The sequence below is a fragment of the Oryctolagus cuniculus genome, chromosome 17 (assembly GCF_051225735.1).
Source record: "Oryctolagus cuniculus isolate XC-2025 breed Fujian yellow rabbit chromosome 17, ASM5122573v1, whole genome shotgun sequence".
In the NCBI taxonomy this organism is placed as follows: Eukaryota; Metazoa; Chordata; class Mammalia; order Lagomorpha; family Leporidae; genus Oryctolagus; species Oryctolagus cuniculus.
The window spans coordinates 16,774,151-16,797,971 of record NC_142883.1 but is presented as its reverse complement, the minus strand read 5'-3'; the positions used below and the strand labels follow the sequence as shown (position 1 = coordinate 16,797,971).

The window sequence follows — 23,821 nt, the reverse complement described above, 5'->3', positions numbered from 1 at the left end:
CAAAGAAGTCCTGAAATTAATTATTGGATACAAAATTGGTTAATGGTCTACAAGACAATAAATTCTACCCTCTGGAAGTTTCCTTTTCTACTAGGTAGAAAGCCATTTGCATTATGATTGGAGAAGAATCTTATTCTCATCAAGAGCCATGTACATTGTTACTGGTTTTCTACAAGTTAAATATAAGCAAAGTATCCCAATCAATAAAAGTTAAAGGTCCATAGCCCCAGAAACCAGATACCCCTAGGCCTAGTAGGTCATTTTCTGAGTGTGCTTTTGCCCAGGTATTGGGAGGGAGAGTTCAATCCCACTGAAACAGATGGAGAGATGCTTACCTCGGTGAGATTTGGGGACACTGGGAGAATACCCTCTGGTCAGGATGGTTACTCCAAAAGTAGATTTGCTGGTCTTGCCGGCTGGGGGCAAGGAGTCCCTTTAGAATCTGGATAAAGGAACTGTTCGGGTGACTGTGTTACGGGGAGGAAAGGACCACCCTCAGGCTCCTCCTCCTCTCGGCAAAGCCCTCCCTGTGATTGCTGCAGGCACAGGGGTTTGCTTGGCTGAGGCCAGGAGACTGAGCTGGGAAGCAGGAGAATGGCAGCATCTGTCCAGGCACAGGCCTGGCGTTTGCTGCCTGCCTGGGCTCTCGGGGCTGTTTCGGTCCCCTGGCTGCCCATGCTCCCCTCCCCTGGTCTCTGCCTTTTGGCAGTGTGAGGACTGCTCACTTGTGAATGGTGTGGCTAAGAAGAGTGTTCAGAATTCACCCACACGCCTTTCTCCCAATGCCAAGATTCCACGTTCTAGCTTGTATCAGTCATCTCTTTCAAACATTTCTGTAGTACTCCCCAGAGCATGTTACACTTGGATTCCAAGAGCAATGTGTTGGGAAGCTTGGAAAGGTTTCAGAAGGCTTGCTTTCCCCAGCAGGCCAACGGACACTGCCTTCCCCCCATATTCAGGCTGTGTGTTCTGTTAGTGTACCAGGGCCTGGGAGCCCCTGTGTAGTGGCTGTGAATGGCTGAGAATAGTTGGAGAGAGGACACGTTGCTGTTTCCCCGGGCCTCAGATTTCCATTCGCACAATGTGGGTGTGAAGCCAGTTGTCTGGGAAGCCTTCTCCGCAGCTGTGATGTGACGCTGGACATCACTGGGCCTGGGTCTCAGCCTCAGTCCAGCAGTTGTCATCACTGTGGTCTCATCATTGAAGGTGGGGATGAGTTTCACCCGATATCCCTCATTCTCCTTCCTTCCCAGTGGACGGTGTTGGGTAAATGTCTACGGCGTGGTTAGGGTATTTGTGTGTACCCGAGAGCTGTGAACATGGGCATTTGGCAAAGCCGGGAAGGACAGGGCAGCCTGGTTGCTTCGTTGAATCAGGGGCTAATGCCTGTGTCTCTGTGTTGCAGGGCCCAACATCTGTACCACACGAGGTGTGAGTTCCTGCCAGCTGTGTCTGGCTGTGAGTCCCATGTGTGCCTGGTGCTCAGATGAGGTAAGGAGCAGACACCTGGCCCAGTCGTTCCCCTGTTCCCTCCTGAATCACAGGCCGCTCGTCCCCTCTGAGCAAGCTGGACTGTGCCTTCCCATTCATGCAGGGCGGTGGGGGCGGTGGGGGTGTTGCTGGGAAGGCCACCCTGAGTCTACCGCGAAGCCCCGCCTGGGCCTCTGGGCTTCTGGCCTTACCGTGACCATTGCACTTTTGCCAGGCCCTGCTTGCTTTTGGTTGGGTGGATCATGCCAGGGAAGCTGGCCTCGGGTCTCCAAAGGCGAGGCAGGAAGGGGCTGTAGGTAGGTACAGAAGCTGGGGACGACCTTACTTCTTACACCAGAACTTTAAAAAGACAAACAAAGGAGGAATCCCACGCTTGTGCTGGGGGCTGTTTAGTCAAAGGATCTTTGCTCTTCCTCTCTCTCTCTGATGACTGGGTCCCTTGGTTTTGTATTTTATTCTCCGAGGTGTCAATGAGTGAAGGCACTGGGCTTGTTGGTGAGGATGGGAGGGTGACAGGAAAGGGTTGGCTGTGTCTGGACAGAGGGTTTGTTGTGTCTGGGGCCCTCGGGAATGAGTGTGTCTCAGGGCCTGGCTGTGTTTGTGGCTGGGACAGGAATCTGGAGCTGGCAGGAGCGGGTGGGGGAGGGGTGGATGTGGCTGGAGAGAGTCCAGTGATTAGGGAGCTGAGTCACTGGGCTGGCTCCCACAGGTGCTGACCTGGGCTCCTGGCCTGGAAGCTGTCCAGCGATCTGAGTTGTCCTGTCTGTCCCCAGCATGTCCTTGCCCTCTGGTTTTATGATTGCTGCAACTGAGCCTCTTACTCTCCCTGTCTGCTTCTCTTCCTGATCAGCTGAGTTTCCTAAAAAGGCAGCCTCCCAGGCAGCCTGGGGGAGGGGTGGGAGCTGGGAGGAGGGCGGCCAGCGAGATAGGCCTGCTCCACGCACTGCTGTGGCCTCCGTGCTGCTCAGCGCAGGAACTGCTTCCAGAGGCAGCTGCCCAACATCTGGGCCATGTTGACTTCATTTAGTAATTGAAACATTCCCTGGGGCCGTGGGGTGGGCAGTGGGGGATGGATGAGTCCTTCTGTCCTCCACCCCCGCAGGGTCTCCTCCCCTCTGGGCCCAGTGGGCCGCTCAAGTGTGATGTGGCCTCCTCCCTTCTCCTGGGCCGTGTCTAAGTAAAATGGTGCAATCTTATCTATGGTGCAATCTACGCCCCGACACCATCCTAGGCTCCAGCCCTGGCAGGCCACCATGGCTTATGGAAGCCGGGTGGCCACAGGGCCCAACCATCGGTGTCAGCTCCACCCCTGCCCTAATGGGATTCGCTGCTCCTACTTCCCTGCCCCGCCCCCCCAAGGTTTGAGGACCTGTTCCTGAACACGTGGCTCTCTCAGTCTCTCTCTCTGTCTTTTGAGCTTCTCCAATTTCTCTGTCTCTCTCTCTCGCTCTCTCTCATGCTCTCCTTCTCCCTCTTTTCCTTCTTCGCTCCTTCCCTCCGGTCTGTCGAGTTTCCCCCAATAAACCCTTTCCCTTTCCCTTACTCCGGTGTTTCGTGTGTTTTGTGGTGGCCTTACAAGTCCCCTGCCTTCGGTCGCTGTCACGACTTTGCTGCTTCTTGTATAAGGAAGTCGCCATTCTGCAATGAGTCCTGCAGGAAGAGAGAGCCAAGGGGGCCAGAGCCTCCTCTAGACTGGGTGACCTGAAGAAACCTGGAGTAGACTGGGTGCCCCAGCAGGAGCCCGGCACGCAAAGGACGCTGCCCTCTCCTTCCAACTCAAAGAAAGAGGAAAGTGTGGGCAGCTCTGGTCCAGAGAGTCTGGGAGAAAGAAACCATGTTCTTGGAGGGTGTGTCCTACCCGCCTCCCCTGCTCTGCACATAGCCTGCTCACCTTTCTTGATCAGCAGAGGGACTGGCCAGGTAGCTGAGGTCGACCAGATGAAGCCCTTAGGTCATGTGGCTAGATCTGGAAGGTGCAAATGTAGAATATTTATAGGTGACCAAGGTGAATCTTTTTATGTTTATTAAAACTAAAAATTTTTTTTTGTTTATTCATTTGGGAGGCAGTCATTTAGACACACACACACACACACACACACCAGAGAGAGCTCTCATCTACTGGTTTACTTCCCAAATGCTACAACAACTGGGACTGAGCCACACTGAAACCATGAACTGGGAACTGAATCCAGGTCTCCCACGTGGGTGGCAGGGACCCAGCTACTTAAACCATCCAAGTGCTACCTCCTAGGGTGCAGCTTAGCAGGAAGCTGGAACCAGGACTGGAGCTGGGACTTGAATCCAGGCCCCGTGATAGGGGATGCTAGCATCCCAAGAAGTGTCTTGGGCCGGCGCCGCGGCTCACTAGGCTAATCCTCCGCCTAGCGGCGCCGGCACACCGGGTTCTAGTCCCGGTCAGGGCACCGGATTCTGTCCCGGTTGCCCCTTTTCCAGGCCAGCCCTCTGCTGTGGCCAGGGAGTGCAGTGGAGGATGGCCCAGGTGTTTGGGCCCTGCACCCCATGGGAGACCAGGAAAAGCACCTGGCTCCTGGCTCCTGCCATCGGATCAGCGCGGTGCGCCGGCCACGGCGGCCATTGGAGGGTGACCCAACGGCAAAAGGAAGACCTTTCTCTCTGTCTCTCTCTCTCACTGTCCACTCTGCCTGTCAAAAAAATAAAAAAAATAAAAAAAAAAAGAAGTGTCTTAACTGCTGCACCAGACGCCCACCCCTGTTTTTAAAAGTTTTTATAGACACATATATTAGTGCATATCAACAGGTTATAGTGTGATGATATATATGTACAAAGTGTAATAATTAAATTAGAGGAATTTGCATTTCCATCTCCTCAAACATTTATTTTTAAAAATGTTTAAAATAATTTATTTATTTGAGAGTTACAGACAGAGAGAGGGAGAGATGGAGAGAGAGGTCTTCCATCTGCTGGTTCACTCCCCAGCTGGCCACAACGGCCAGAGCTAGGCTGATCTGAAGCCAGGAGCCAGGATCTTCTTCTGGGTCCCCTGGGAAGCTGCAGGGGCCCAGGCACTTGGGCCATCTCCTACTGCTTTCCAAAGCCATCAGCAGGGAGCTGGATTGGATGTGGAGCAGCCTGGACTAGAACTGACGCCCATATGGGATGCTGGCGATGCAGGCGGAGGCTTAGCCAGCTACACCACAGTGCTGGCCCCCTTTTCAAACATTTATGATTTCTATGTGTTGGGAAACTCCAGAGTCTCCTTTTCTAGTTGTTTAAAATATCATGGATTGTTGTAGCCGGTGTTGCCCCATTCTGCTGCACAACAGGAGAATGGATTCTTCCCAACTGTGCGTGCTGTGTGCCGCGCTTCTAACACAGGTGACCACTATTCTACTCTTTTTGCAACCGTTACTCTTTAAAATTTCTTTTGCATTTCTGTGGTGAGTCTTGTCCCCTGGAGCAGGTCAGGTAGGATCAAAACGTGAGAGATGGGGTGGGGGCAGACTCAGCAAGGGATTGGGTGCAGGTAGAATCAAAGAAAACAAAAGGGGGGTGGGTGGGAAAGTCCATAGGACACTCTCTGGGAGAGTGGAATCCGAACCCAAGAGTCGGGGAGCTAAGGGGTTCACAAGGACTACAGCTGTCACTCAGCAGGAGGGAGGCCCCTAGCTGGGGCAAACCCTGTTGACCAGGAGCGATGAGAGGTGGGAATCCTGCATCCCAATCTGAGCGTGACTGCTTTTCCTTTTCCTCTTCCTGAGGGAGCAGGGCCTCCTCTGCTCAGGCCTTGTTTTTACTGCGGAACATGCCTTGGTCTTCGCCTTAAAACCCCCAGGTGAACTGTCGGGTCCATTTTGTGTGTGATTAGTTGGATGATTGGTGCCGGGGAGCCCTCTGCTTCTGCCTGCCCTGCCCTGGCTGCTTTGGCCGGGCTGGCAGTGCCTGGAAAAACTGCTGGTTGGGCTCCGCGTTGCCTTGGTCCTGGAGGACTGCAGTTCTTGGGTGTGTTTAGCAAGCGCTTGGCTGGGTCGTAGGAAAGTGTGGCCAGCGCGGATGAGCCTGGAGTTTCGGGCCCACATGCACGGGGTGTGTTCCTGGAGGACTGGACACTGACATGAGTTGGGGTGACCTGCAATCTCTGGTCTGTAGACCTCACAAAAAGGCTGGCTTTAGGGATTCCACTTGGGGTTGTGGCCTCAGGGGTGCCCTGCTGGGGTCTCAGGAGGTGGTCAGAGTTGTCTACCAAGCTTGTCAAAAATGAAGGTCCCCTATTGTGTCAGCACAGGCTGTTAGGACTGCAGGTTTGACAAACATTGCCAGTCAACTGCAGGTTTGATAAACATTGCCAATCGAAGGAGCTGATCCTTGGGTTGAGGAGGATAGGGATGGGCGTGGGTTCATTACTGCAGAACGGCTTGCTGAATTCAATGACAGATGTTGAATTAAACAAGTAATTTTTAGTATAAGTCTGCTTCCAATATTTGCTGAATTTGGTGACACTGAGGTGGAGGGAATACTAGAAATCCTTTTTAAAAATTATTTATGGGGGCCGGCGCCGCGGCTCACTAGGCTAATCCTCTGCCTTGCGGCGCCGGCACACCGGGTTCTAGTCCCGGTCGGGGCGCCGGATTCTGTCCCGGTTGCCCCTCTTCCAGGCCAGCTCTCTGCTGTGGCCTGGGAAGGCAGTGGAGGATGGCCCAAGTGCTTGGGCCCTGCACCCCATGGGAGACCAGGAGAAGCACCTGGCTCCTGCCATCAGATCAGTGCGGTGCGCCGGCTGCAGCGCGCTGGCCGTGGTGGCCATTGGAGGGTGAACCAACGGCAAAGGAAGACCTTTCTCTCTGTCTCTCACTGTCCACTCTGCCTGTCAGAAAAAAAATTATTTATGGGGCCAGTGCTGTGGTGCAGTGGGTTAATGCCCTGGCCTGAAGCACTGGCATCCCATATGGGCACCAGTTCTGGTCCCGGCTGCTCCTCTTCTGATCCAGGTCTCTGCTATGCCTGGGAAAGCAGTGGAGGATGGCCCAAGTCCTTGGGTCCCTGTACCCACGTGGGAGACCCAGAAGAGGCTCCTGGCTTCGGATAGGCGCAGTTCTGGCCATTGTGGCCAATTGGGGAGTGAACCATCGGATGGAAGACCTCTCTCTCTCTTGCCTCTCCTCTCTCTGTATAACTCTGCCTTTCAAATAAATAAATAAATATTTAAAAAAAGTATTTATTTGTTTGAGAGGGAAGAGGGGAAGAGGAGAGCAAGAGAGGGAGAGGGAGAGAGAGAGAGAGAAAGGGAGGGAGAGAAAGAGTACGCGCTAGCTCTCATCCACTGGTTCCTTCCCCAGATATCTACATTGGGACTGGGGCTGGGCTGAGCTCAAGCTAGGAGCAAGAACCTCAATCCAGGTCAGTCCCTAACTGCGCAGGAGCCCAATTGCTTGAGCCATCACTGCTGCCTCTCCATCGACATTAGCAGGAAGCTGGAGTAAGAAGCCAGACGTGGGTTTCAAACCCCAATAGGGGGTACAGGCGTCTTAATGGCTTGGCTAAATGCCTGCCCCTAGGGGTTCTTGTATAGGCTCATGTGCACATTGGAAGGCAGAGGAGGTCACACTTATTCTTGTATCTAAGGATGAAAGAGGAAGAATGGGTTTGTGTCTAGCAAAATAGAGGAAGACACAAAATGGGCCTCCTCCTCATTTTCTTCTCTGAAGCTGCAGGGGTAAGGTTTAGGCCACTGTTTATATTTCTTTTTTGCCTCTAAAAATTCTCACTTCTCTGCTGCTGTTTTTTTCATTTTTTTTTTTAAAGAAAATCACTACATAATTCCAAGTTTTTTTTTTAAAGATTTATTTATTTGTTTGAAAGCTAGTGCAACAGAGAGAAAGATTTTCTATCCTCTGGTTCGCTCCCCAAATGTTCGCAAAGGCTGGGGCTGGTCCAGGCTGAGGCCAGGAGCCTGGAGCTCCATCTGGGTCTCCCACATGGGTGGCAGTGGTCAAATACTTGGGCCATCCTCTGCTGCTTTCCCAGGTGCATTAGCAGGAAGCTGGATTGGAAGCAAATTAGCCAGAGTTCAAACTGGTACTCATGTGGAATGCCAGCATCTCAAGTTGGGGCTGGACCCAGTGTGCCACAACACTGGCCCCTCTTTCTATTTATTTTTAATCTGGAAGATAAATGTTCATATTGAGAGTTTTGTTCCAGTTTGTTATTATTAAAAAAAAAAAGTGTAATATTGAGTCTCCTCTCCTTGTACACAGTAAGGTGCGATTACCATCAACCGTAAACCAGAAAAGTTTCCCTTCCCTCTCTCCTCCTTTGTGTCCCTTCCCTACTGTCTGTCTCTGTGTCAAGCTGATTTCTTGTCCTTACCAGATAAAGTCAATCCAGACAGCAATGTAAACTTATTTGGATTGGAAATGTTTTGGTAGCTCTCTGGGGTGAAAAAAACTATGAGGGCATATTGACGCTTGCCCTCCAAGAAATAGTAGTAGTGGTTATACCGGCAATGGTAGCAAAGCCTCGTCTTATGTGTGCATTTGTATCTGTTTGAGGCTGAGAGTTTGTATTGTGGAGACGTTTCACACTCCCAGCCCTGTTTGATCCCCGACCAGCCCTGTGACACAGGCAGGAGGAGGACAATTACTCACGCTGTACTTTCCCAGTCTCCAGAATGGGATTAGGGGAGGATGGGAGTAACGGCGTGTGTCACTCTCCAGGAAAGGCAGCCGGGCAGCGAGCCTGGGCTGTGCCTCCCACCTCTGTGCTGGGGATCTCCCCCTGGGTCTCAGCTATTTTTGCCCCTTTTGCGTAAGGTCCGGCATCACCGCAAACTGAAACTGTGCCGTCCACACCTCCTCTAGTTTCCTCTCTAGGTAACCTGCAGGTCTCTGTTCCCAGCCTGGGTTATCAGAGGGGGCATGGCCCACATGCTGAGGTCCCTGCCTTGGTGGCCTTTTGGGACTGGAGGCTCTCAGGGGGTCCGACAAGCAGCACTGTTATGCTCTGGCCTTGGATATCCTCAACCTCAAAGGGAGGCGGCAATGTGGTTGTTGTCCTGCAGTGTTTATTTCTCTGAGGAAATGCATAGCAAAGCATGGGGACTCCAGAGCATGCCTTAGCACTTGAACCCCTCTTCTAATCGGGGCTGCCGGGGTGTCAGGAGCCACCCTCAGGCCGACTCCCCCTTCCCATCCGGCTCCCAGGCCTGCTGCTCCCGGCTCTCTCCCTCACTATCTGGGTTTGCCTGGAAAGGATCAGCCCCTCACGGCCTCCAATCGTTGCCTTTTTTGGAAGCCTTTCTCTCTGGGCGCTATGGGCAGCTGGAAGCAGAGATGATGTTGGGGTTTTCAGAGTAAGAAAGAGACTGCTTGCTGAGGGAAGGGTTGGGAGAGGTGGGCAGGGATGAGGGGAGGCCAGGCCCCAGTCCTGAGGAGCCCACCCATCCTTCTTGCTGCCAGAGCTGGGTGCAGGAAGAGTCCCCTCCCCTGCAGGGTCCTGGGGCATCTGCGATGGGCCTCTTGGGGTGTGACAGCCAGGAAGGTTGGCCTTATGCCCTCCTGCCGCCATCCACATGGGCACGCTCTCCAGCCTATCAGAGGGCAGAGGGAGAGAGACGTGGAGCGTGGGGAGGGGGTCTGGGCTACAGGTGTTGAGTGTGGCCCTGGTGGCCCAGGGCCTCTCCTGGTGTGGCAGCCCCCAGAGCTGAGGAGGCCTCCGTCCTGCCCTACTGCTCACGTGCCTGTCTTGCTTCCTGCTCCCTGAGTGGGGCTTTCTGTGGTGTGGTTTTTCTAGAATCTTCCCTCCCCATCTCTGTCCCTCGGTGTGACACTCACTCACTCTACAGAATGTATTTAGGACTTATTTTAGGGGGGCGATCACAGCCAGGCACTCTCGTTTGGCCAAGTCGCTTGACTTTCTGAAGCCTCAGAGTGATTGGGCTCCTTGCTCGTGAAGCCCCTCCAACCCCCTGGCCTGAGGTTTCTCAGCATTGCAGACATTGCAGAGTGCTCAGCTTTGCAGTAATCCAGAGAGAGAGAGAGAGAGAGAGAGAGAGAGAGAGAGAGCACGCACCTCGCGGGGCCGACGGCTCCTGAGCCATGCACGGTGACCACAGGTCGCTCCAGGCTGGGATGGGTTCCCCAGCTGACTTCGGAAGTGGCTATGAGGGTGTGGGCAGGGTGGGGATGACTGGCGGAGCGTGGAGGTCTAGACATTGTGAAATGGGTCCAGGGAGGGGTTTTCCAGATTCCTGGCCGGTCCATGCAGCCTGTCAGGGAGCCCTCATGCAAGTGAGCCCGCACAGTGCCAGCTCAATTTGCCAAATGTCAGAGCAGGGAGGGACTGACGATGTCGTGTCCTCTCACCCTCTTGTCGAGCAGGTGAGGAGCCTGAGGCTCGTTAGTGCCAGGCCTAGGGCTGAATCTGCTTCCTGATTTCCATTGTTCTTTCTAGTACAGGTGTCCCACGTCCAGCGCTGGGGCGGCAGAGGACTGTGGGATACCTGTCAGGGTTTCTGGAAGGGGATTCGGTTTGTTCTTGGTCCTGGGTGGAGGAGTGTGATAGAATAAACTCTGGTCAAGCCTGGCTTGCTGGTATTTTCCCAAGCTCGTGGAGTTGGATTGATGATTAATTTATCCAGGAACTACTTATCAAGCATCTCATAATAATAGCTAATTTCTTCTCTGCTGGGCACTGTGCTACACATGCGTGCAAAGGCTTATTTACTCCTCTGTGAAATCCCTGTAAGGGAGAGGATGCTATTAGTTTATTTTTAGTCTTTTTTATTGTGGTAAAATTCACCTTGCATAGAATTTATCATATTAAAATACTTTTATTAGAAAAAGATTTATTTATGGGGCCGGCGCTGTGGCACAGTGGGTTAACGTCCTGGCCTGAAGTGCCATCATCCCATATGGGTGCTGGTTCGAGACCCAGCTGCTCTACTTCCTGTCCAGCTCTCTGCTATGGCCTGGGAAAGCAGTAGAAGATGGCCCAAGTCCTTGGGCCCCTGCACCCACATGGGAGACCAGGAAGAAGCTCCTGGCTCCTGGCTTTGGATCGGCACAACTCCGGCCGTTGTGGCCAATTGGGGAGTGAAACAGCTGATGGAAGACCTCTCTCTCTCTCTCTCTGCCTCTCCTCTCTCTGTGTAACTCTGCCTTTCAAATAAATAAATAAATAAATCTTAAAAAATATTTTTTATTTATTTTAAAGACATAGAGAGAAGGAGAGAGAGAGATTTTCTATGAACAGGTTAACTCCCCAAATGGCTGCGATGGTCAGGGCTGGGCCAGTCCAAAGCCAGGAATCAGGAGCTTTAGCCAGATCTTTCATGTGAGTGCAGGTGCCCAAGGACATGGATCATCTTCTGCTGCTTACCCAGGTGCATTGGCAGGGAGCTGGATCGGAAGCAGAGCAACGAGAATTCAAACCTGCACCTGTATGGATGCTAGAGCTGCAGGCCATGGCTTTAACCTGTTGTACCACAGCACTAGCTCCTAAAAAATACTTATATTTGAGAGGCAGAGTGAGCTCCTATCTGCAGGTTTACTCCCTAAATGCCTGCCATGGCTGGGGCTAGGCCAGAAACAAGCCGGGAGCCAGGAGCTCAGTTGAGGTTTCCGACATGGGTGGCAGGAACCCAACTATTTGATCCATCACTGGTGCCTCTCAGGGTCTGCACTGTCAGGAAGCTGGAATCAGGAGCCAGAGCCACCCATAGAATATGGGACTAATATAGGACTGCAAGTGTCTTAGCTGGCATCTTAACTGCTTGCCCCCAAATTTGTAGTCTTAGCCATTTTTAAGTGTACAGTTCAGTGGTATTAAATGCATTCATTGTATTGTAAAACCACCACTCCCATCTCTCTCTGTAACCCTTTTCACCCTGAACCATTAAGCAATAACTCTCCTTTCTCCCTCCTCCTATCCCCATAGCAACCACCATTCTACTTTCTGTGTCTATGATTTTTGATTTTTTACCACTCCAGGTTCCAAAGGAGGGGTTATTATTTTCTTCCTGTTGCAGTTCAGGAAGCTAGGCTTGGAGAGTTTGGGTTTCATGCCCAAAGAACTAGTTAGTAAGTGGCAGTTGGCAATGCTGAGATTTAGTCTGGGCCAATCTACTGTGCTGGTAACCTTTACTGTCTGCTCCGCCCCTGCCCCTCCTCACTACTTTTGTGGCAAGTCCTGGATTAGGGAACAGAGAAAGAACAAGAAATAGACAGTTCCTGCTTTCGTGCAACTCAGAGCCTAGCTAACATCTAACATAACGGCTTCCAAATTCTGTTAACCTTGACTGACAGAAAGAAATCTGTTGTATGTCATTATTTATTATACATGTTACCCCCTGCTCCCCATTATATAAAATTTCACAAAGTGACACTTACTTTTACTCTTTGGTATTTTCTGTTCCATTGCATTTTATTTAATATGGTGGAGACCACCCACATAGATTTTGGGATATGTGAATTGCATTTCACTGTTTGAAAAATGCCAGCCTAGCAGACATCTTACTCTGCAGACCCTCTCCCCAGCGGCCAGTGCGTGATCAGGCACTCAGTATTTCTGATCCCTCAGTTTCTCCTTTCTGTGCAGCAGTCCTGGGGATTATTCTAGCAAGGACCACAGCAGTTCATTTTTGCTGATTGAGCTCAAGTGCTGGGTGGACTGTGGTCCACTGGAAGGTGGCAGGGCCTGCAGGGGGCAGAGAGCCCGTGTAGCTCTGGTGGCAGGGCTTCCTCATGGGCTCTGTCTTCCAGGCCCTGCCCGTGGGCTCGCCCCGCTGTGACCTGAAGGAGAATCTGCTACAGGACAACTGTGCCCCAGAGTCCATCGAGTTCCCGGTCAGTGAGGCCCAAATCCTGGAGGCCAGGCCCCTCAGCGACAAGGGCTCTGGAGACAGCTCCCAGGTCATTCAAGTCAGCCCCCAAAGGATTGCGCTGCGGCTGCGACCAGGTAGGGATGGGACTCGTCGTGGGGCGAGACCTGGGGCAGGTGGGTGTAGGGCACAAGGTGGAGGTGTTGGGGAGGTGGCTCAGGATGGAGATGGGGAGGTAGAAGGAGGATGTGGGGGAGGTGTGGGCAGGAAAGTGGAAGGAAATGCAAGGTGCTGGGGCTTGAGTCAGATCTGAGTGCGAATCTCAACTCTGCCTTATATTAGCTGTTAGCAAGTTATTCACCACTTCTGACGTAGTGGGTACTCAAAACAAGTTTGTTTCTTCTTTCTCTCAATGCCTGTTTTACCTAGCTTGTAGCTTTGTGTTGAGGTACAAATGAGATATAGGATGAGAAAGTAATTTATAGGCCGATTTTCCATGGATTTTGGATCAAAGGAGGGACAGAGAGAGGGAGGATGGGGCTGAAAACCTTTGGAAGTGTTTAGAGTTTCCAGTTAAATCAATAAGAATGTAAGAGTGATTCACTTTGTATAAGGCATGTGTTTGGTGCTATGGAATTCAGAGAAAGGAGAAAAACCAACATCTTTGCCTTCCAGATGATTCGAAGACTTTCTCCATCCAAGTGCGGCAGGTGGAGGATTACCCTGTGGACATCTATTACTTGATGGACCTGTCCTACTCCATGAAAGATGATCTCCGGAGCATCCAGAACCTGGGTACCAAACTGGCCTCCCAGATGCGCAAGCTCACCAGTAACCTGCGGATTGGCTTTGGGGCCTTTGTGGATAAGCCTGTGTCACCCTACATGTACATCTCCCCACCGGAGGCCCTCAGAAACCCCTGCTATGAGTAAGTCCCTCCTCCAGAAGTCAAGGAGGTGCCTCTCCCCCCTGCCTATGCACACCCAAGTCCTGGTTCCCATTTCTAACGCTGGGATATCTTCGTTGGCTCTTTTCTCCCGTGGTCTTCCTGTTGGGCAAATGGGCCTGTCCACCTGGAGTGTTGACTGGCTGACGCCAAGGCTGTTTGGGGACCTAGGGAGACAACACACCATCTTCTGAGTCTTGGTCTTAAACAGATGGGAGGCAAGGGAGAAGGGAGGGCAACGAGGGAGAGAGAAGCTTATGGACAAGTCAACAGAGGTGGTATGATTTCGGAAGGATTGATTCCATTTTTGTTATTGTCTTCCTCATCTGGGCCATGCATCTTGCAGGGTTAAAATGTGAGAGATGAAGTCCTAGAGGAATATGACAGAGTGGAAATGGCATTTATTGCACCCTTTACTAGTCTATAAGTTGAAAAGTTTTGCCTCTGTTTGACACTTTAGCTTACAATTTAATGGCTTATTTAATTAGCAGACTGAAAATACATGCATTGCAATAACTTAAAATGGTGCTTACTGACAAAGTGTGCATTTACTTTTCTTTTTTATTTTATTTATTTTTTTAAAAGAGGTACCATTTGAGTTTTTTTTAAAGATTTATTTATTTATTCGAAAGTCAGAGTTACACAGAGAGAGGAGAGGCAGAGAAAGAGAGAGGTCTTCCATCCGATGGTTCACTCCCCAATTGGAGCTGCGCCGATCCAAAGCCAGGAGCCAGGAGCTTACTCCGGGTCTCCCACGTGGGTGCAGGGGCCCAAGCACTTGGGCCATCTTCTGCTGCTTTCCCAGGCCATAGCAGAGAGCTGGATCAGAAGTGGAGCAGCTGGGTCTTGAACCAATGTCCATATGGGATGCCAGCACTGGTGAGGACGTTAACCCACTCTGCCACAGCACCGGTCCTACTTTTCTTTTTTAAAATTTTATTCATTTATATTTAAATTTATTTGAAAGGCAGAGACAAAGAAGCAAATAGAAATCTTCCATTGCTGGTTCACTTCCCAAATGTTTGCCAACAGTCAAGATTGGGCCAGGCTGAAGCCAGGCACCAGGGATTCCATCTGGATCTCCTATGTGAATGGCAGGGACCAAAGTACTTGAGCCATTACCTACCTGCCAGGGTGTGCATCAGCAGGAGGCTGGAATCAGAAGTGGAGCCAGGACTTGAACCCAGGCACTCTGATATGGGATGCAGGTGTCCCAAGCAACATCTTAACCAGATGTCCGCCCCTGAATTTACTGTTTAGTTTTCAGAATTATACTGTGTGGCTTTTAAGATTCCTCAGTAAAGATATCAACCATCAATTAAGAAACTCAGGCTGGGACAGAAAATCTCCTGCCTAGCATCGCCTGTTGGTTTGTTAACAGTTCAGGAGTGTTCCCTTATTGATGGACATTTGCTTTCCTGGGACTTCAGACAAGTGTAAAGAATAAGGTGACAGCAACAACAGCTCGCGCCTCCCTCTGGCCTGAGTGCTTTACGTGCTGTAACTCCCTGAGGTCCCACAGCAGCTGTCACCAGATGTGTGCTCTAGTGGCCCCATTTTCAAAGGTTGGGTTTAGAGAGGGTCCCATGGCTAACTAACAGGACGCCCTGGGGTTTGAACTCAGGCAGTCTGTTTTCCCAGCTCACCTCTCTCACCCTCTAGGCTGCTGGGAGATAAGATGATGATTCTTCAGAGAATTTGAGGGGTTTTGGGTCTGAACTGTCTGGGTGATTGTGGCTGCATGGGCCAGGCCTGGGTGTACCCACTTTGTGTTTGTCCCCCTCTCTCCCTGCCACTCCCTGTGTTGCCTTTCCCATCCCAGAGTCTTAAATGATCTCCCGTCCCTCTGCAGCATGAAGACCACCTGCTTACCCATGTTTGGCTACAAACATGTGCTGACGCTAACTGACCAGGTGACCCGTTTCAATGAGGAGGTGAAGAAGCAGAATGTGTCACGGAACCGGGACGCCCCAGAGGGTGGCTTTGATGCCATCATGCAGGCTACAGTCTGTGATGTGAGTGCGGAGGGCACGGCGTGCCAGGCATGGTTGGAGATTAAGCGGAGGAGGATTTCTGGTGTGAAGTAGATAAGAATGAAGCAGAGCTTCACGCAGGGCTGGGCTGTAGCCTGCACGGCCACTCCACGGCCAGCGCTGATGTATCTTTGGACCTCAGTGGTCCAGGGTTTTTCCCAGGGAGACCATTTCCCACCTTCTCTGAAACTGCTTCAGAGTCGAGGCTGGGTTCACTTAACCTGGCTAAGTGGGTAGATATTCAGATGGGATTTCTCCTAGCCCAGCACAGCTGTGCAGGTGCCCTTCCAGATGGACAGTGTGACTGTCATTGGAGAAGCCTTCAGAGATGGAGAATGAAGGTGTCATTTGGTCAGTCAGCCAGGAGCCTGGAGAGCAGAGGTCGCTGAGCGCTGTCTCGGGTTCCAAGGAGTGGCACTGAGCCCCTTCTCCAGCTTGCCCAGCCCTGCAGCCAGGGGGGTCCTTGGATCTTTCTTCTCTACCAGTGACGTGGCTGAAGTTGCTTTGTCTCCTTTGCCTTGCTTTTTTCTAATAGGAAAAGATTGGCTGGAGGAATGATGCATCCCACTTGCTCGTGTTTACCACTGATGCCAAAACTCATATCGCACTGGACGGAAGGCTGGCCGGCATCGTCCGGCCCAACGATGGGCAGTGTCACATTGGCGGTGACAACCATTACTCTGCCTCCACCACCATGGTGAGATTTCAGGCACCAGCTGTGGTCCTTAAGTGTGATGGCCAGGGCTGCCCCAACCCAGGCAGAGTCTTTGTGTGAAGATGCGAGTGGCAGCCTTTCCTCTGGGAAGGGTTCAAGGGTTGGTTTCAGGGTGTCCTTGCTCTCTGCCAAATGGACACCCGCATTCGAGGTGCAGTCCATTAGAGAGGCCCTGACTGTGGGCAGTGTTTTCACTGCCTCCATGGTCACCATCCCCATGGGCAGCATCACAGCATCCAGAATGGACCCAAAGAACTTTCTAGGTCCAACTGGAAAGCAGCCTTCCTCTCGGCACTGATTGGCCCCTTCTTGGAATACCAGGCTCGCTTGTGGTTCTTAGGAGAATATAGAGGAACAAGAAAGATCACCAAAAGAAGGAGAGCAGGTCCAATGTGGAAGGGTTAAAGGGTTCATAGTTAGCTGGAGGAGGGAAAGCTAAAGGCTGATTTGGCTGATATGTGAGAAGACTTCTTCTAAGTTAATAAGATGGAAGAGGTTTAACCTGAAGCAGGAGAACTTGCTATAAGCCTTAAGAAAAATGTGTTTATATGCAGAATGCTAATATTCTGACTACCTGGGATGAGAGTTGTGAGCTCTTCATTTCTTAAAGACACTATACCAATGACCTTGTCTAGGTGGCTTTAAAAGTTCACCTATGAGGCTGACGCTGTGGCACAGCAGATTAAGCCACCACCTGTGCACTGATTTGAGTCCTGGCTGCTCTGCTTCCAATCTAGATCCCTGCCAATGTGCCTAGGAAAGCAGAAGAAGATGGCCCAAGTCTCTGGGCCTTTGCACACATGTGGGAGAGACCTAGAAGAAGCTCCTGGCTCCTGGCTTCAGCCTGGCCTAGCCCTGGCCACTGTAGCCATTTGGGGAGTGAACCAGCAGATGGAAGATCTCTCTATCATTCTCTTTTTGTAACTCTGACTTTTAAATAAGTAAAGAAATCTTAAAAAAAAAAGTTCACGTTTGTAGGGATGAGTATTTGGCACAACAGTTAAGACTCCACTTGAGATGCCTGCATTCAGCCTCCTGCTGGTGTGCATCCTGGGAGGCAGCAGATGATGGCCCACGTACTTGAGTCTGTGCCACTCACGTGAGAGACCCAGACTGAGTTCTGGGATTCTGGCTTCCACCTGGCGGACTTTGTTGCAGGCTGAGGAACCACCTCGGTGGTTGAACCTGCAGACAGAAGATTTTTCTGTTTCTATCTCTCTGCCTTTCATGTAAATAAAAAACTTAAATAAGTAAGAATATTTTTAAAGTATACCTATGTAAAGGGAGAAGACTGAACCAGGTAATATCAGGAGTTCCTTGCAAGGTCTAGGGTTCCATGGACATGTTCACCATTCATCATAACTCTGGTGTCTCCCAAGTTCCTTGTCAGCCATATCCAGATCAAACAATGGATGAGCCAGCAACCTTTGACACTAGTCTATGTGAGTCACTGGACCAGGGGTTGAGGTAGATCCAGAGACTATACAAGGGCCTACCCTTATTGAGTTTTTGTCTTAGCTGAGTCAAAAGGATTTATATGTTGACTAATAACCCATGATGCATGATTAGTACATTAGTGTACTAGTATGTTAGTGTCCATAGCGGCTACAGATATCAAAGGAGGGAAAGCTCATCATGACTTGAGACAGTTGAGAAAGGCCTCTTGGAGATGGTGGGGCTTGAGCTGGGTCCTGTGGAAGGAGGAACCAAAATGGCCACTTCAAGAGGACGAAAAAGTGGGGGATGTCAGTGCTGAGTGGAAGAGAGGTGAGTGGGGTTTGGAAAGAAAGACTGGAGGACCAGGAGGGCCAGGCCAAGGTCTTTGTCATTGTAGGCTGAGCATCCCCAGTCTGAAACTCCAAAATCAGAAATGCCCCAATCTCTGAAACTCCTTGAATGATTTCAGTCCATGTGACTATCTCAGACTCAGAAAATCCTGCAACCTGAGGAACACCTACTCCCCAGGACTTTCGCTGAAGGATGCTTAACCCCGTAGCTGCTCAGCAATGAGGCCTATGCAAGTCGCTGGCCCATGGGAGCTGCTCTGTGGTGCACAGTGTTGGATTTGGGAAGAAGGAGATGCGTCGTTTTGACCCCCTTATCCTGTACCTGTTTATCTGTCCTTGGAGTTCACAGCCGTGTTTGTGCTGAAACTTCTCCATTTTTGTCTCACTTTGAGCAGGGGTGAGAAAGTGTAAGCCACGGCCCAGATCAGCCAAGTTTGAAGGCGAGGAAGCCAGGGATGTCTGTGGGGCTTCTTCACCGACCTCCCTTTTCTCCTTTTTCTTAGGATTACCCCTCTCTAGGACTGATGACTGAGAAGCTATCCCAAAAAAACATCAACTTGATCTTTGCAGTGACTGAAAATGTGTTCAATCTCTACCAGGTGACTGTGCCTTTGGGGCTCCGGTCATGAGACTCCCCTTCACCCCATTCCCCAGGTGCTAGGGTCTTCCCCAGAGTCTTTCTGCTGCAAGCCCTGGGCCTACCAGGAGGGGCTTGGTGTTTGTAGTGGGGAGTGGGGGGTGAGAGGTTCCCTGTCATCCTGGCAGGGATAAGTGGACTATCCTGTACCCTTCCCCAGTCTTTGCTTCAAGACTCTCAGTCTGATCTGGGGAGGGCTTTTGGAGAGTGCTACCTTCCTTCAGCACGCTCGGGACGTCTTTGTCTTCCTTCCCAGAACTATAGCGAGCTCATCCCAGGGACCACAGTGGGGGTTCTGTCCACCAACTCCAGCAACATCCTCCAGCTCATTGTTGATGCTTATGGGGTAAGTGTCTCTTGCGGGGACTGGGACACCGAGATCTCCCTCCCTTGGCTTGTGCAGCAGGCTCAGAGTTAAGAGTCACCCCACAGCCTTCTCTTTGCTCCCAGAGGCCAGGCGATGGCCAGCCCTGGGATGGATGCAGCCTCTGAGAAGGCTGGGGAGCGGCCAGGAGAGAGTGAGTGGAGAGCTTAGAGGAGCTGGGGATCAGATGGAGGAGTGTCGCTCCCCCTCTTCGTGGAGGAACGACACAGGACCCTGCGCTGTTCTTTGGTCTGCTCGGCCCTCCCCGGGTTTGCTGCTGGTTCTTCCCGGGTTGGCTACCGACCCTTCCACCTCCGTGGAAGGGCAGTTCCCCCTGCCGCTTTCCCCACTTCCGCGGGGGAGCGGCACACCGCCGGCCGGCTCTCTCGGGGGCTGCACAGGTGTTCCTTCAGATAGATGTTCCTGGTGCATGTTGTCTCTCTCCTCCTTTATAGTCCTCTTCCACCAATCCCAACTCTGCTACCCACACGCCGAGTACGCTGCTCTCCTCCAATCAGGAGCAGGTCCTACAGTTTATTGGTTGAACTGGAGGCAGCTGTGTAGAAGCTTACTCCTCTCCCAGTGCCATATTGTGGGAGAGCAGATGCATAGAATAAGTCTTAATTCGAGTAACAGTCTAGTCCGAGTTGCTCCCAGTTGCTCCCCACAGAGGAGTAGGGCCCTGAATTGTGGGAGGGGCAGGATGAGGGGCAGCTGGGCGCCCACAGGCAAGCTGCAGGGAGGATAAGGTGCCTAAACACTACCTTGCTCCCCCAGGTGCCCAGCATGGCATTCCTCTTTTGCATATTCATGAGGCCTGTGGGAGGCATAGCTGGTTTAGGCTGTACCCAGACTCACCTGGGCACAGTGGGAAGCAGACGAGGGAGCAGCTTCCCTGGGCAGGAAATACGGCAGCAGGCAGGTTCCTGGGGGTGGCCTTGCAGCTTCCGGGTGAACCTCCACATCTTGGCACAGCCAGCACGAGTCCGGGGCCACCACGGAGTTTGTTGGGATGGAATTAGCTCTTGTCCATTTCCTCTGGGCTCCTTTCCTTACCTGCTTCGCTTTTTTCTCAGAAAATCCGCTCTAAGGTAGAGCTGGAAGTCCGTGACCTCCCAGAGGAGCTGTCGCTGTCCTTCAACGCCACCTGCCTCAACAATGAGGTCATCCCGGGCCTCAAGTCGTGTGTGGGACTCAAGATTGGAGACACGGTGAGCTGGGCTGGGCAGGTCTGGCGCTGGCCACGCCCTTCGTCCTCCCCCCTCCCCCCAGTTGTCCTGAAGGTCGCCACGAGGCAGACGCCAGCCTTTCCCTCCGAGACTTCCCTGTTAAATGGTTTCACCATCTGGATTCTCTGAAACTTGCCATTTGGTCCCCCCTCTTTGAGAATGCACATTTCATTACAAATGAAAATCTCTCTTGCCTTCAGGCCCTTATCGGTCTCCAGCCTCCCCCAAGGTAGTGCCTGTGCTTTTCCTGTGATGCAAAAGGGCAGTATCGGCTGGAACGTTACACTGAGCACTGGCTGCGTGCTCTGCACCGTATTAGCTGCTGAAGATTCAACAGCAAACGGAACATGCAAAAGAGGGCTTTGTGTGTCTTGCTGGTGTTGTGTAATGAGCCCAGCTAGCTCAGCAGGCCAGAGCAGAGTGTCCCCAAGGGCACCGTTCTGTTCTGCGTGAGCTGGTGTGTTCCACAAGCGGCACAGGAACCGGCCTTCGGATTCATGCCCGCAAACCACGTCTGCATCCAGCCGGATGTGTCACAGCGGCAGAACTCTCCCGCGCTCTCGCGTCTGCTTTGCACACCCTGCTGGCGGGAGGGCTGAGCAAGCCTAGATCGCAGGAGGAAGCCACTCCCAGTAGCCTTTGCCTCCCAGGGCTGCCATGGTACCTCCACCCACCTGTGTCTGAATAAGATCTCGCCTCCCATCCAGGTGAGCTTCAGCATCGAAGCCAAGGTGCGGGGCTGCCCCCAGGAGAAGGAGAAGTCCTTCACCATCAAGCCCGTGGGCTTCAAGGACAGCCTCACCGTGCAGGTCACTTTCGACTGTGACTGTGCCTGCCAGGCCCACGCGGAGCCGCACAGCCACCGCTGCAACAACGGCAACGGGACTTTTGAGTGCGGGGTGTGCCGCTGCGGGCCCGGCTGGCTGGGCTCGCAGTGCGAGTGCTCCGAGGAGGACTACAGCCCCTCCCAGCAGGACCAGTGCAGCCCCAAGGAGGGCCAGCCCATCTGCAGCCAGCGGGGCGAGTGCCTCTGTGGCCAGTGTGTCTGCCACAGCAGTGACTTCGGCAAGATCACGGGCAAGTACTGCGAGTGCGACGACTTCTCCTGTGTCCGCTACAAGGGGGAGATGTGCTCAGGTGAGTGGAATCTCACGCTGCTGTCCTGGCTGCCACAGCCACTCACACACCTGTAGCCCTGGCAGGGTAGGCGGCGGGTGGGGTTTGCGGTGGTCCGAGCCAGGCAGAGCTGGGCAGGTGATGTTTCACGCCAGCGCCGAGAAGCAGGAATGGGATCCTTCTTAGTTTCATTCAGCTCCTGTGTCCTTGCTGGTGGAGCACCAGGGGCTGACCTGGGCCCCGCCTGCTCCTAGAAGACAGTGGGAGGGCGAGGGGAACTTCATTTGAAGATAAGTTTTTTTCTTCTTTTCTTTCATCTGCCCTCTCAGCCAATAGCTCCTAATCTTTTTGAATATAAAGACTGATCCCTTTACAGGTTAAAAAAAATCACTGGCCATTGTTTAATTTTTAGTACTTATACACTTAGAAATTACATGATGTCACTTTACATATATTCTTTATATATATTATATATAATATATGCCATATATTATATAATATACATTATATTACATATTATATGTATAAATATATACATATATTTATATATAAAAAGTTAGCAATAATTTTATATGAATTTTATCACAGGTGACTTGGAAAATTGTACTATATATGCAAGACATTGGTGCATAGTTAGTAGTTTATATACTTAGAACAGTGTCCAGAAAGTGGTAGTGCTTGTTAAATGTTAGCATCACTTTCTTGTCACTGTTACTACTGTTAGTACTACTCTTGCTTTTTGGAATCTAGATCTGTCCAGTATGGCAGCTGTTAGCCATGCACAACTATTTAGATGAATGAAAATTTGGAACTGGCGTTGTGGTTGGAATGGGTTAAGCTGCTGCCTGTGTCACTGGCATCCTGTTTGAGTGCTGATTTGAGTCCCCGCTGTTCCACTTCCAGTGCAGCTTCCTGATAATGTGCCTGGGAAAGCAGCGAAAGATGACTCAAGGGCTTGGGCCCCTGCCGTCCTTGTGGGAGACCTGGATAGAGTTCCTGGCTCCTGGCTTTTGCCTGGCCCAGCCCTGGCTGTTGTGGCCATTTGGGGTATGAGCCAGTGGATGGAAGATCCCTCTCTAACTAGCTTTGCCCCTCTCTCTGTCACTCTGCCTTCCAAATAAATAAATAATGTTTAAAAATTAATCACAATTTTAAAAATCAAAAACTCTTTTCCTTAGTTGGTCAGTAACCACATGCAACTAGTGGCTATTGTAGTCCACTGTGCAGACATAGAGCATTTCAGCTTGATAGGAAGTTCTACTGGACACTGCCACCCAAGAGCTTCTCTGACTACAGGCGGGGGATTATGGTTTTGAGTCTTCCTACCTGCAGGATGCTGAGTTTTCTTATTACAAAACGCACTGAAGTCTTGAGGCCCATTGATAATCTCAAATTAGTTTCTCGCTGTCCCAAAAATGGCTCTTGGGATCCTTCCTCTTCATCCACAGGAAGCTGAGCTAAGGTTACTGTAGTATTTATCTGCAAACATGTTGACAACACTGAGAGGGCAGCAGACAGAGGGAGTTGTTCTTGGGACCTGACAGTAGGCACTTGCTGGGCCGTGGTTACTGTCGTTTAATCCTTCTTGCCACAGACAGGCTGCAGACATGTGCAAGTTGGTTGGGACTGGGTTATGGGTGTATTGTGTGGCTAATTGAACAAACAGATTATAATTGGTTTCTGTGATGATCCACAACCCAGATTGGCTTCATTTGCACTGGGGTTCTAACCAGTAGAGCCAGTCCGTATAGGCGTTCATGTTAACAACAGCCTTAAAAAAACTCGATTGGAAAGGAAAATCGGTGTCATTCTAAAGCATGTCCAAGTGACACAAAGTTGGCTCCATTTTCTTGTTTGTAACATTGTTTCCTTATGCCAGTAAAATCTGGGATAGAGTTTGAAGGAAGTGATGTCAACCTCAGAGATGTCAGGGGAGAGAGGGCTGGTACACACGGAGGAACGCAGTTTGAGTTGGGGAGTGGGCAGGAACTTCAGTTTAATAGTTCAGAGTATTTCCGTCATATTCAGATGCTGATGGAGGTGGGTAAGTTGGAAGTGGAGGGCCCGTGGGGAGAGGGCTTCAAATGGCCCCGGGGCAGCCCCACCCGTCCTGCGTGGGCTGCGTGTTCCTGGTCCATGTGAGGCACTGGGAAGGATCCCAGCCAGAGTTGTGTTTCCTTTGGCTGTTGGCCTCACTGAAGCCAAACAGGAGCTGCCTAGGTCACAGCTCTGGTTCTGGTCCCCCATCAGGGCCAGAACAGCCATCTTCAACGTGCTTCTTGTCTGATCCTTGGGGGACCCCAGGCAGCTGCTGCGGCCTCCCTCCTCTGCACCCTGCCAGGGTGTTGGGTGCTCAGCTGGCCTCAGGGCTCACCCTGTGGCACCATCATCATGTCCCCAGGGACTCTCAGGGGCACACATGTACCAGGTGCCTGCCCTGTGCCAGCGTTTGGTCATATTGGTGAACGCGGATCATGCATGGTTTCTGGTCTCTTGGAGCTATGGCCCAGTTTGCCATTGTCCCTTGCCAGAGCTGCTGGGCCTGTAGCCTGTTCTTTGCCACAAGGAGGTCTCACAAGGCTGGAGTGCTGTGACTCGGCCATGTCCTCACCCCTGGCCTCAACACCTTGGCTGTTTTGCTGGCTGCTAACTCCCTGCCTCGGGGATGGTCTTCAAAGCTGCCTCACATGTCAGAGAGCGCCTCCTGG

General features: G+C 51.6%; 1 protein-coding gene across 4 annotated transcripts in view; it reads left to right on the top strand.

Annotated features, from left to right (window-relative positions):
* ITGB3 (integrin subunit beta 3) overlaps positions 1–23,821 on the top strand; it is a 62,819-nt gene that overhangs the window by 16,563 nt on the left and 22,435 nt on the right. For 3 of the 4 annotated variants that reach the window (XM_089316595.1, NM_001082066.1, XM_089316594.1), the window contains 9 exon segments: positions 1,406–1,491; positions 12,228–12,423; positions 12,962–13,214; positions 15,085–15,247; positions 15,801–15,962; positions 18,271–18,366; positions 18,661–18,750; positions 19,845–19,979; positions 20,705–21,134. In XM_089316595.1, the coding sequence (XP_089172721.1) occupies positions 1,406–1,491; positions 12,228–12,423; positions 12,962–13,214; positions 15,085–15,247; positions 15,801–15,962; positions 18,271–18,366; positions 18,661–18,750; positions 19,845–19,979; positions 20,705–21,134 (1,611 nt within the window). 4 annotated transcript variants of the gene reach the window in all.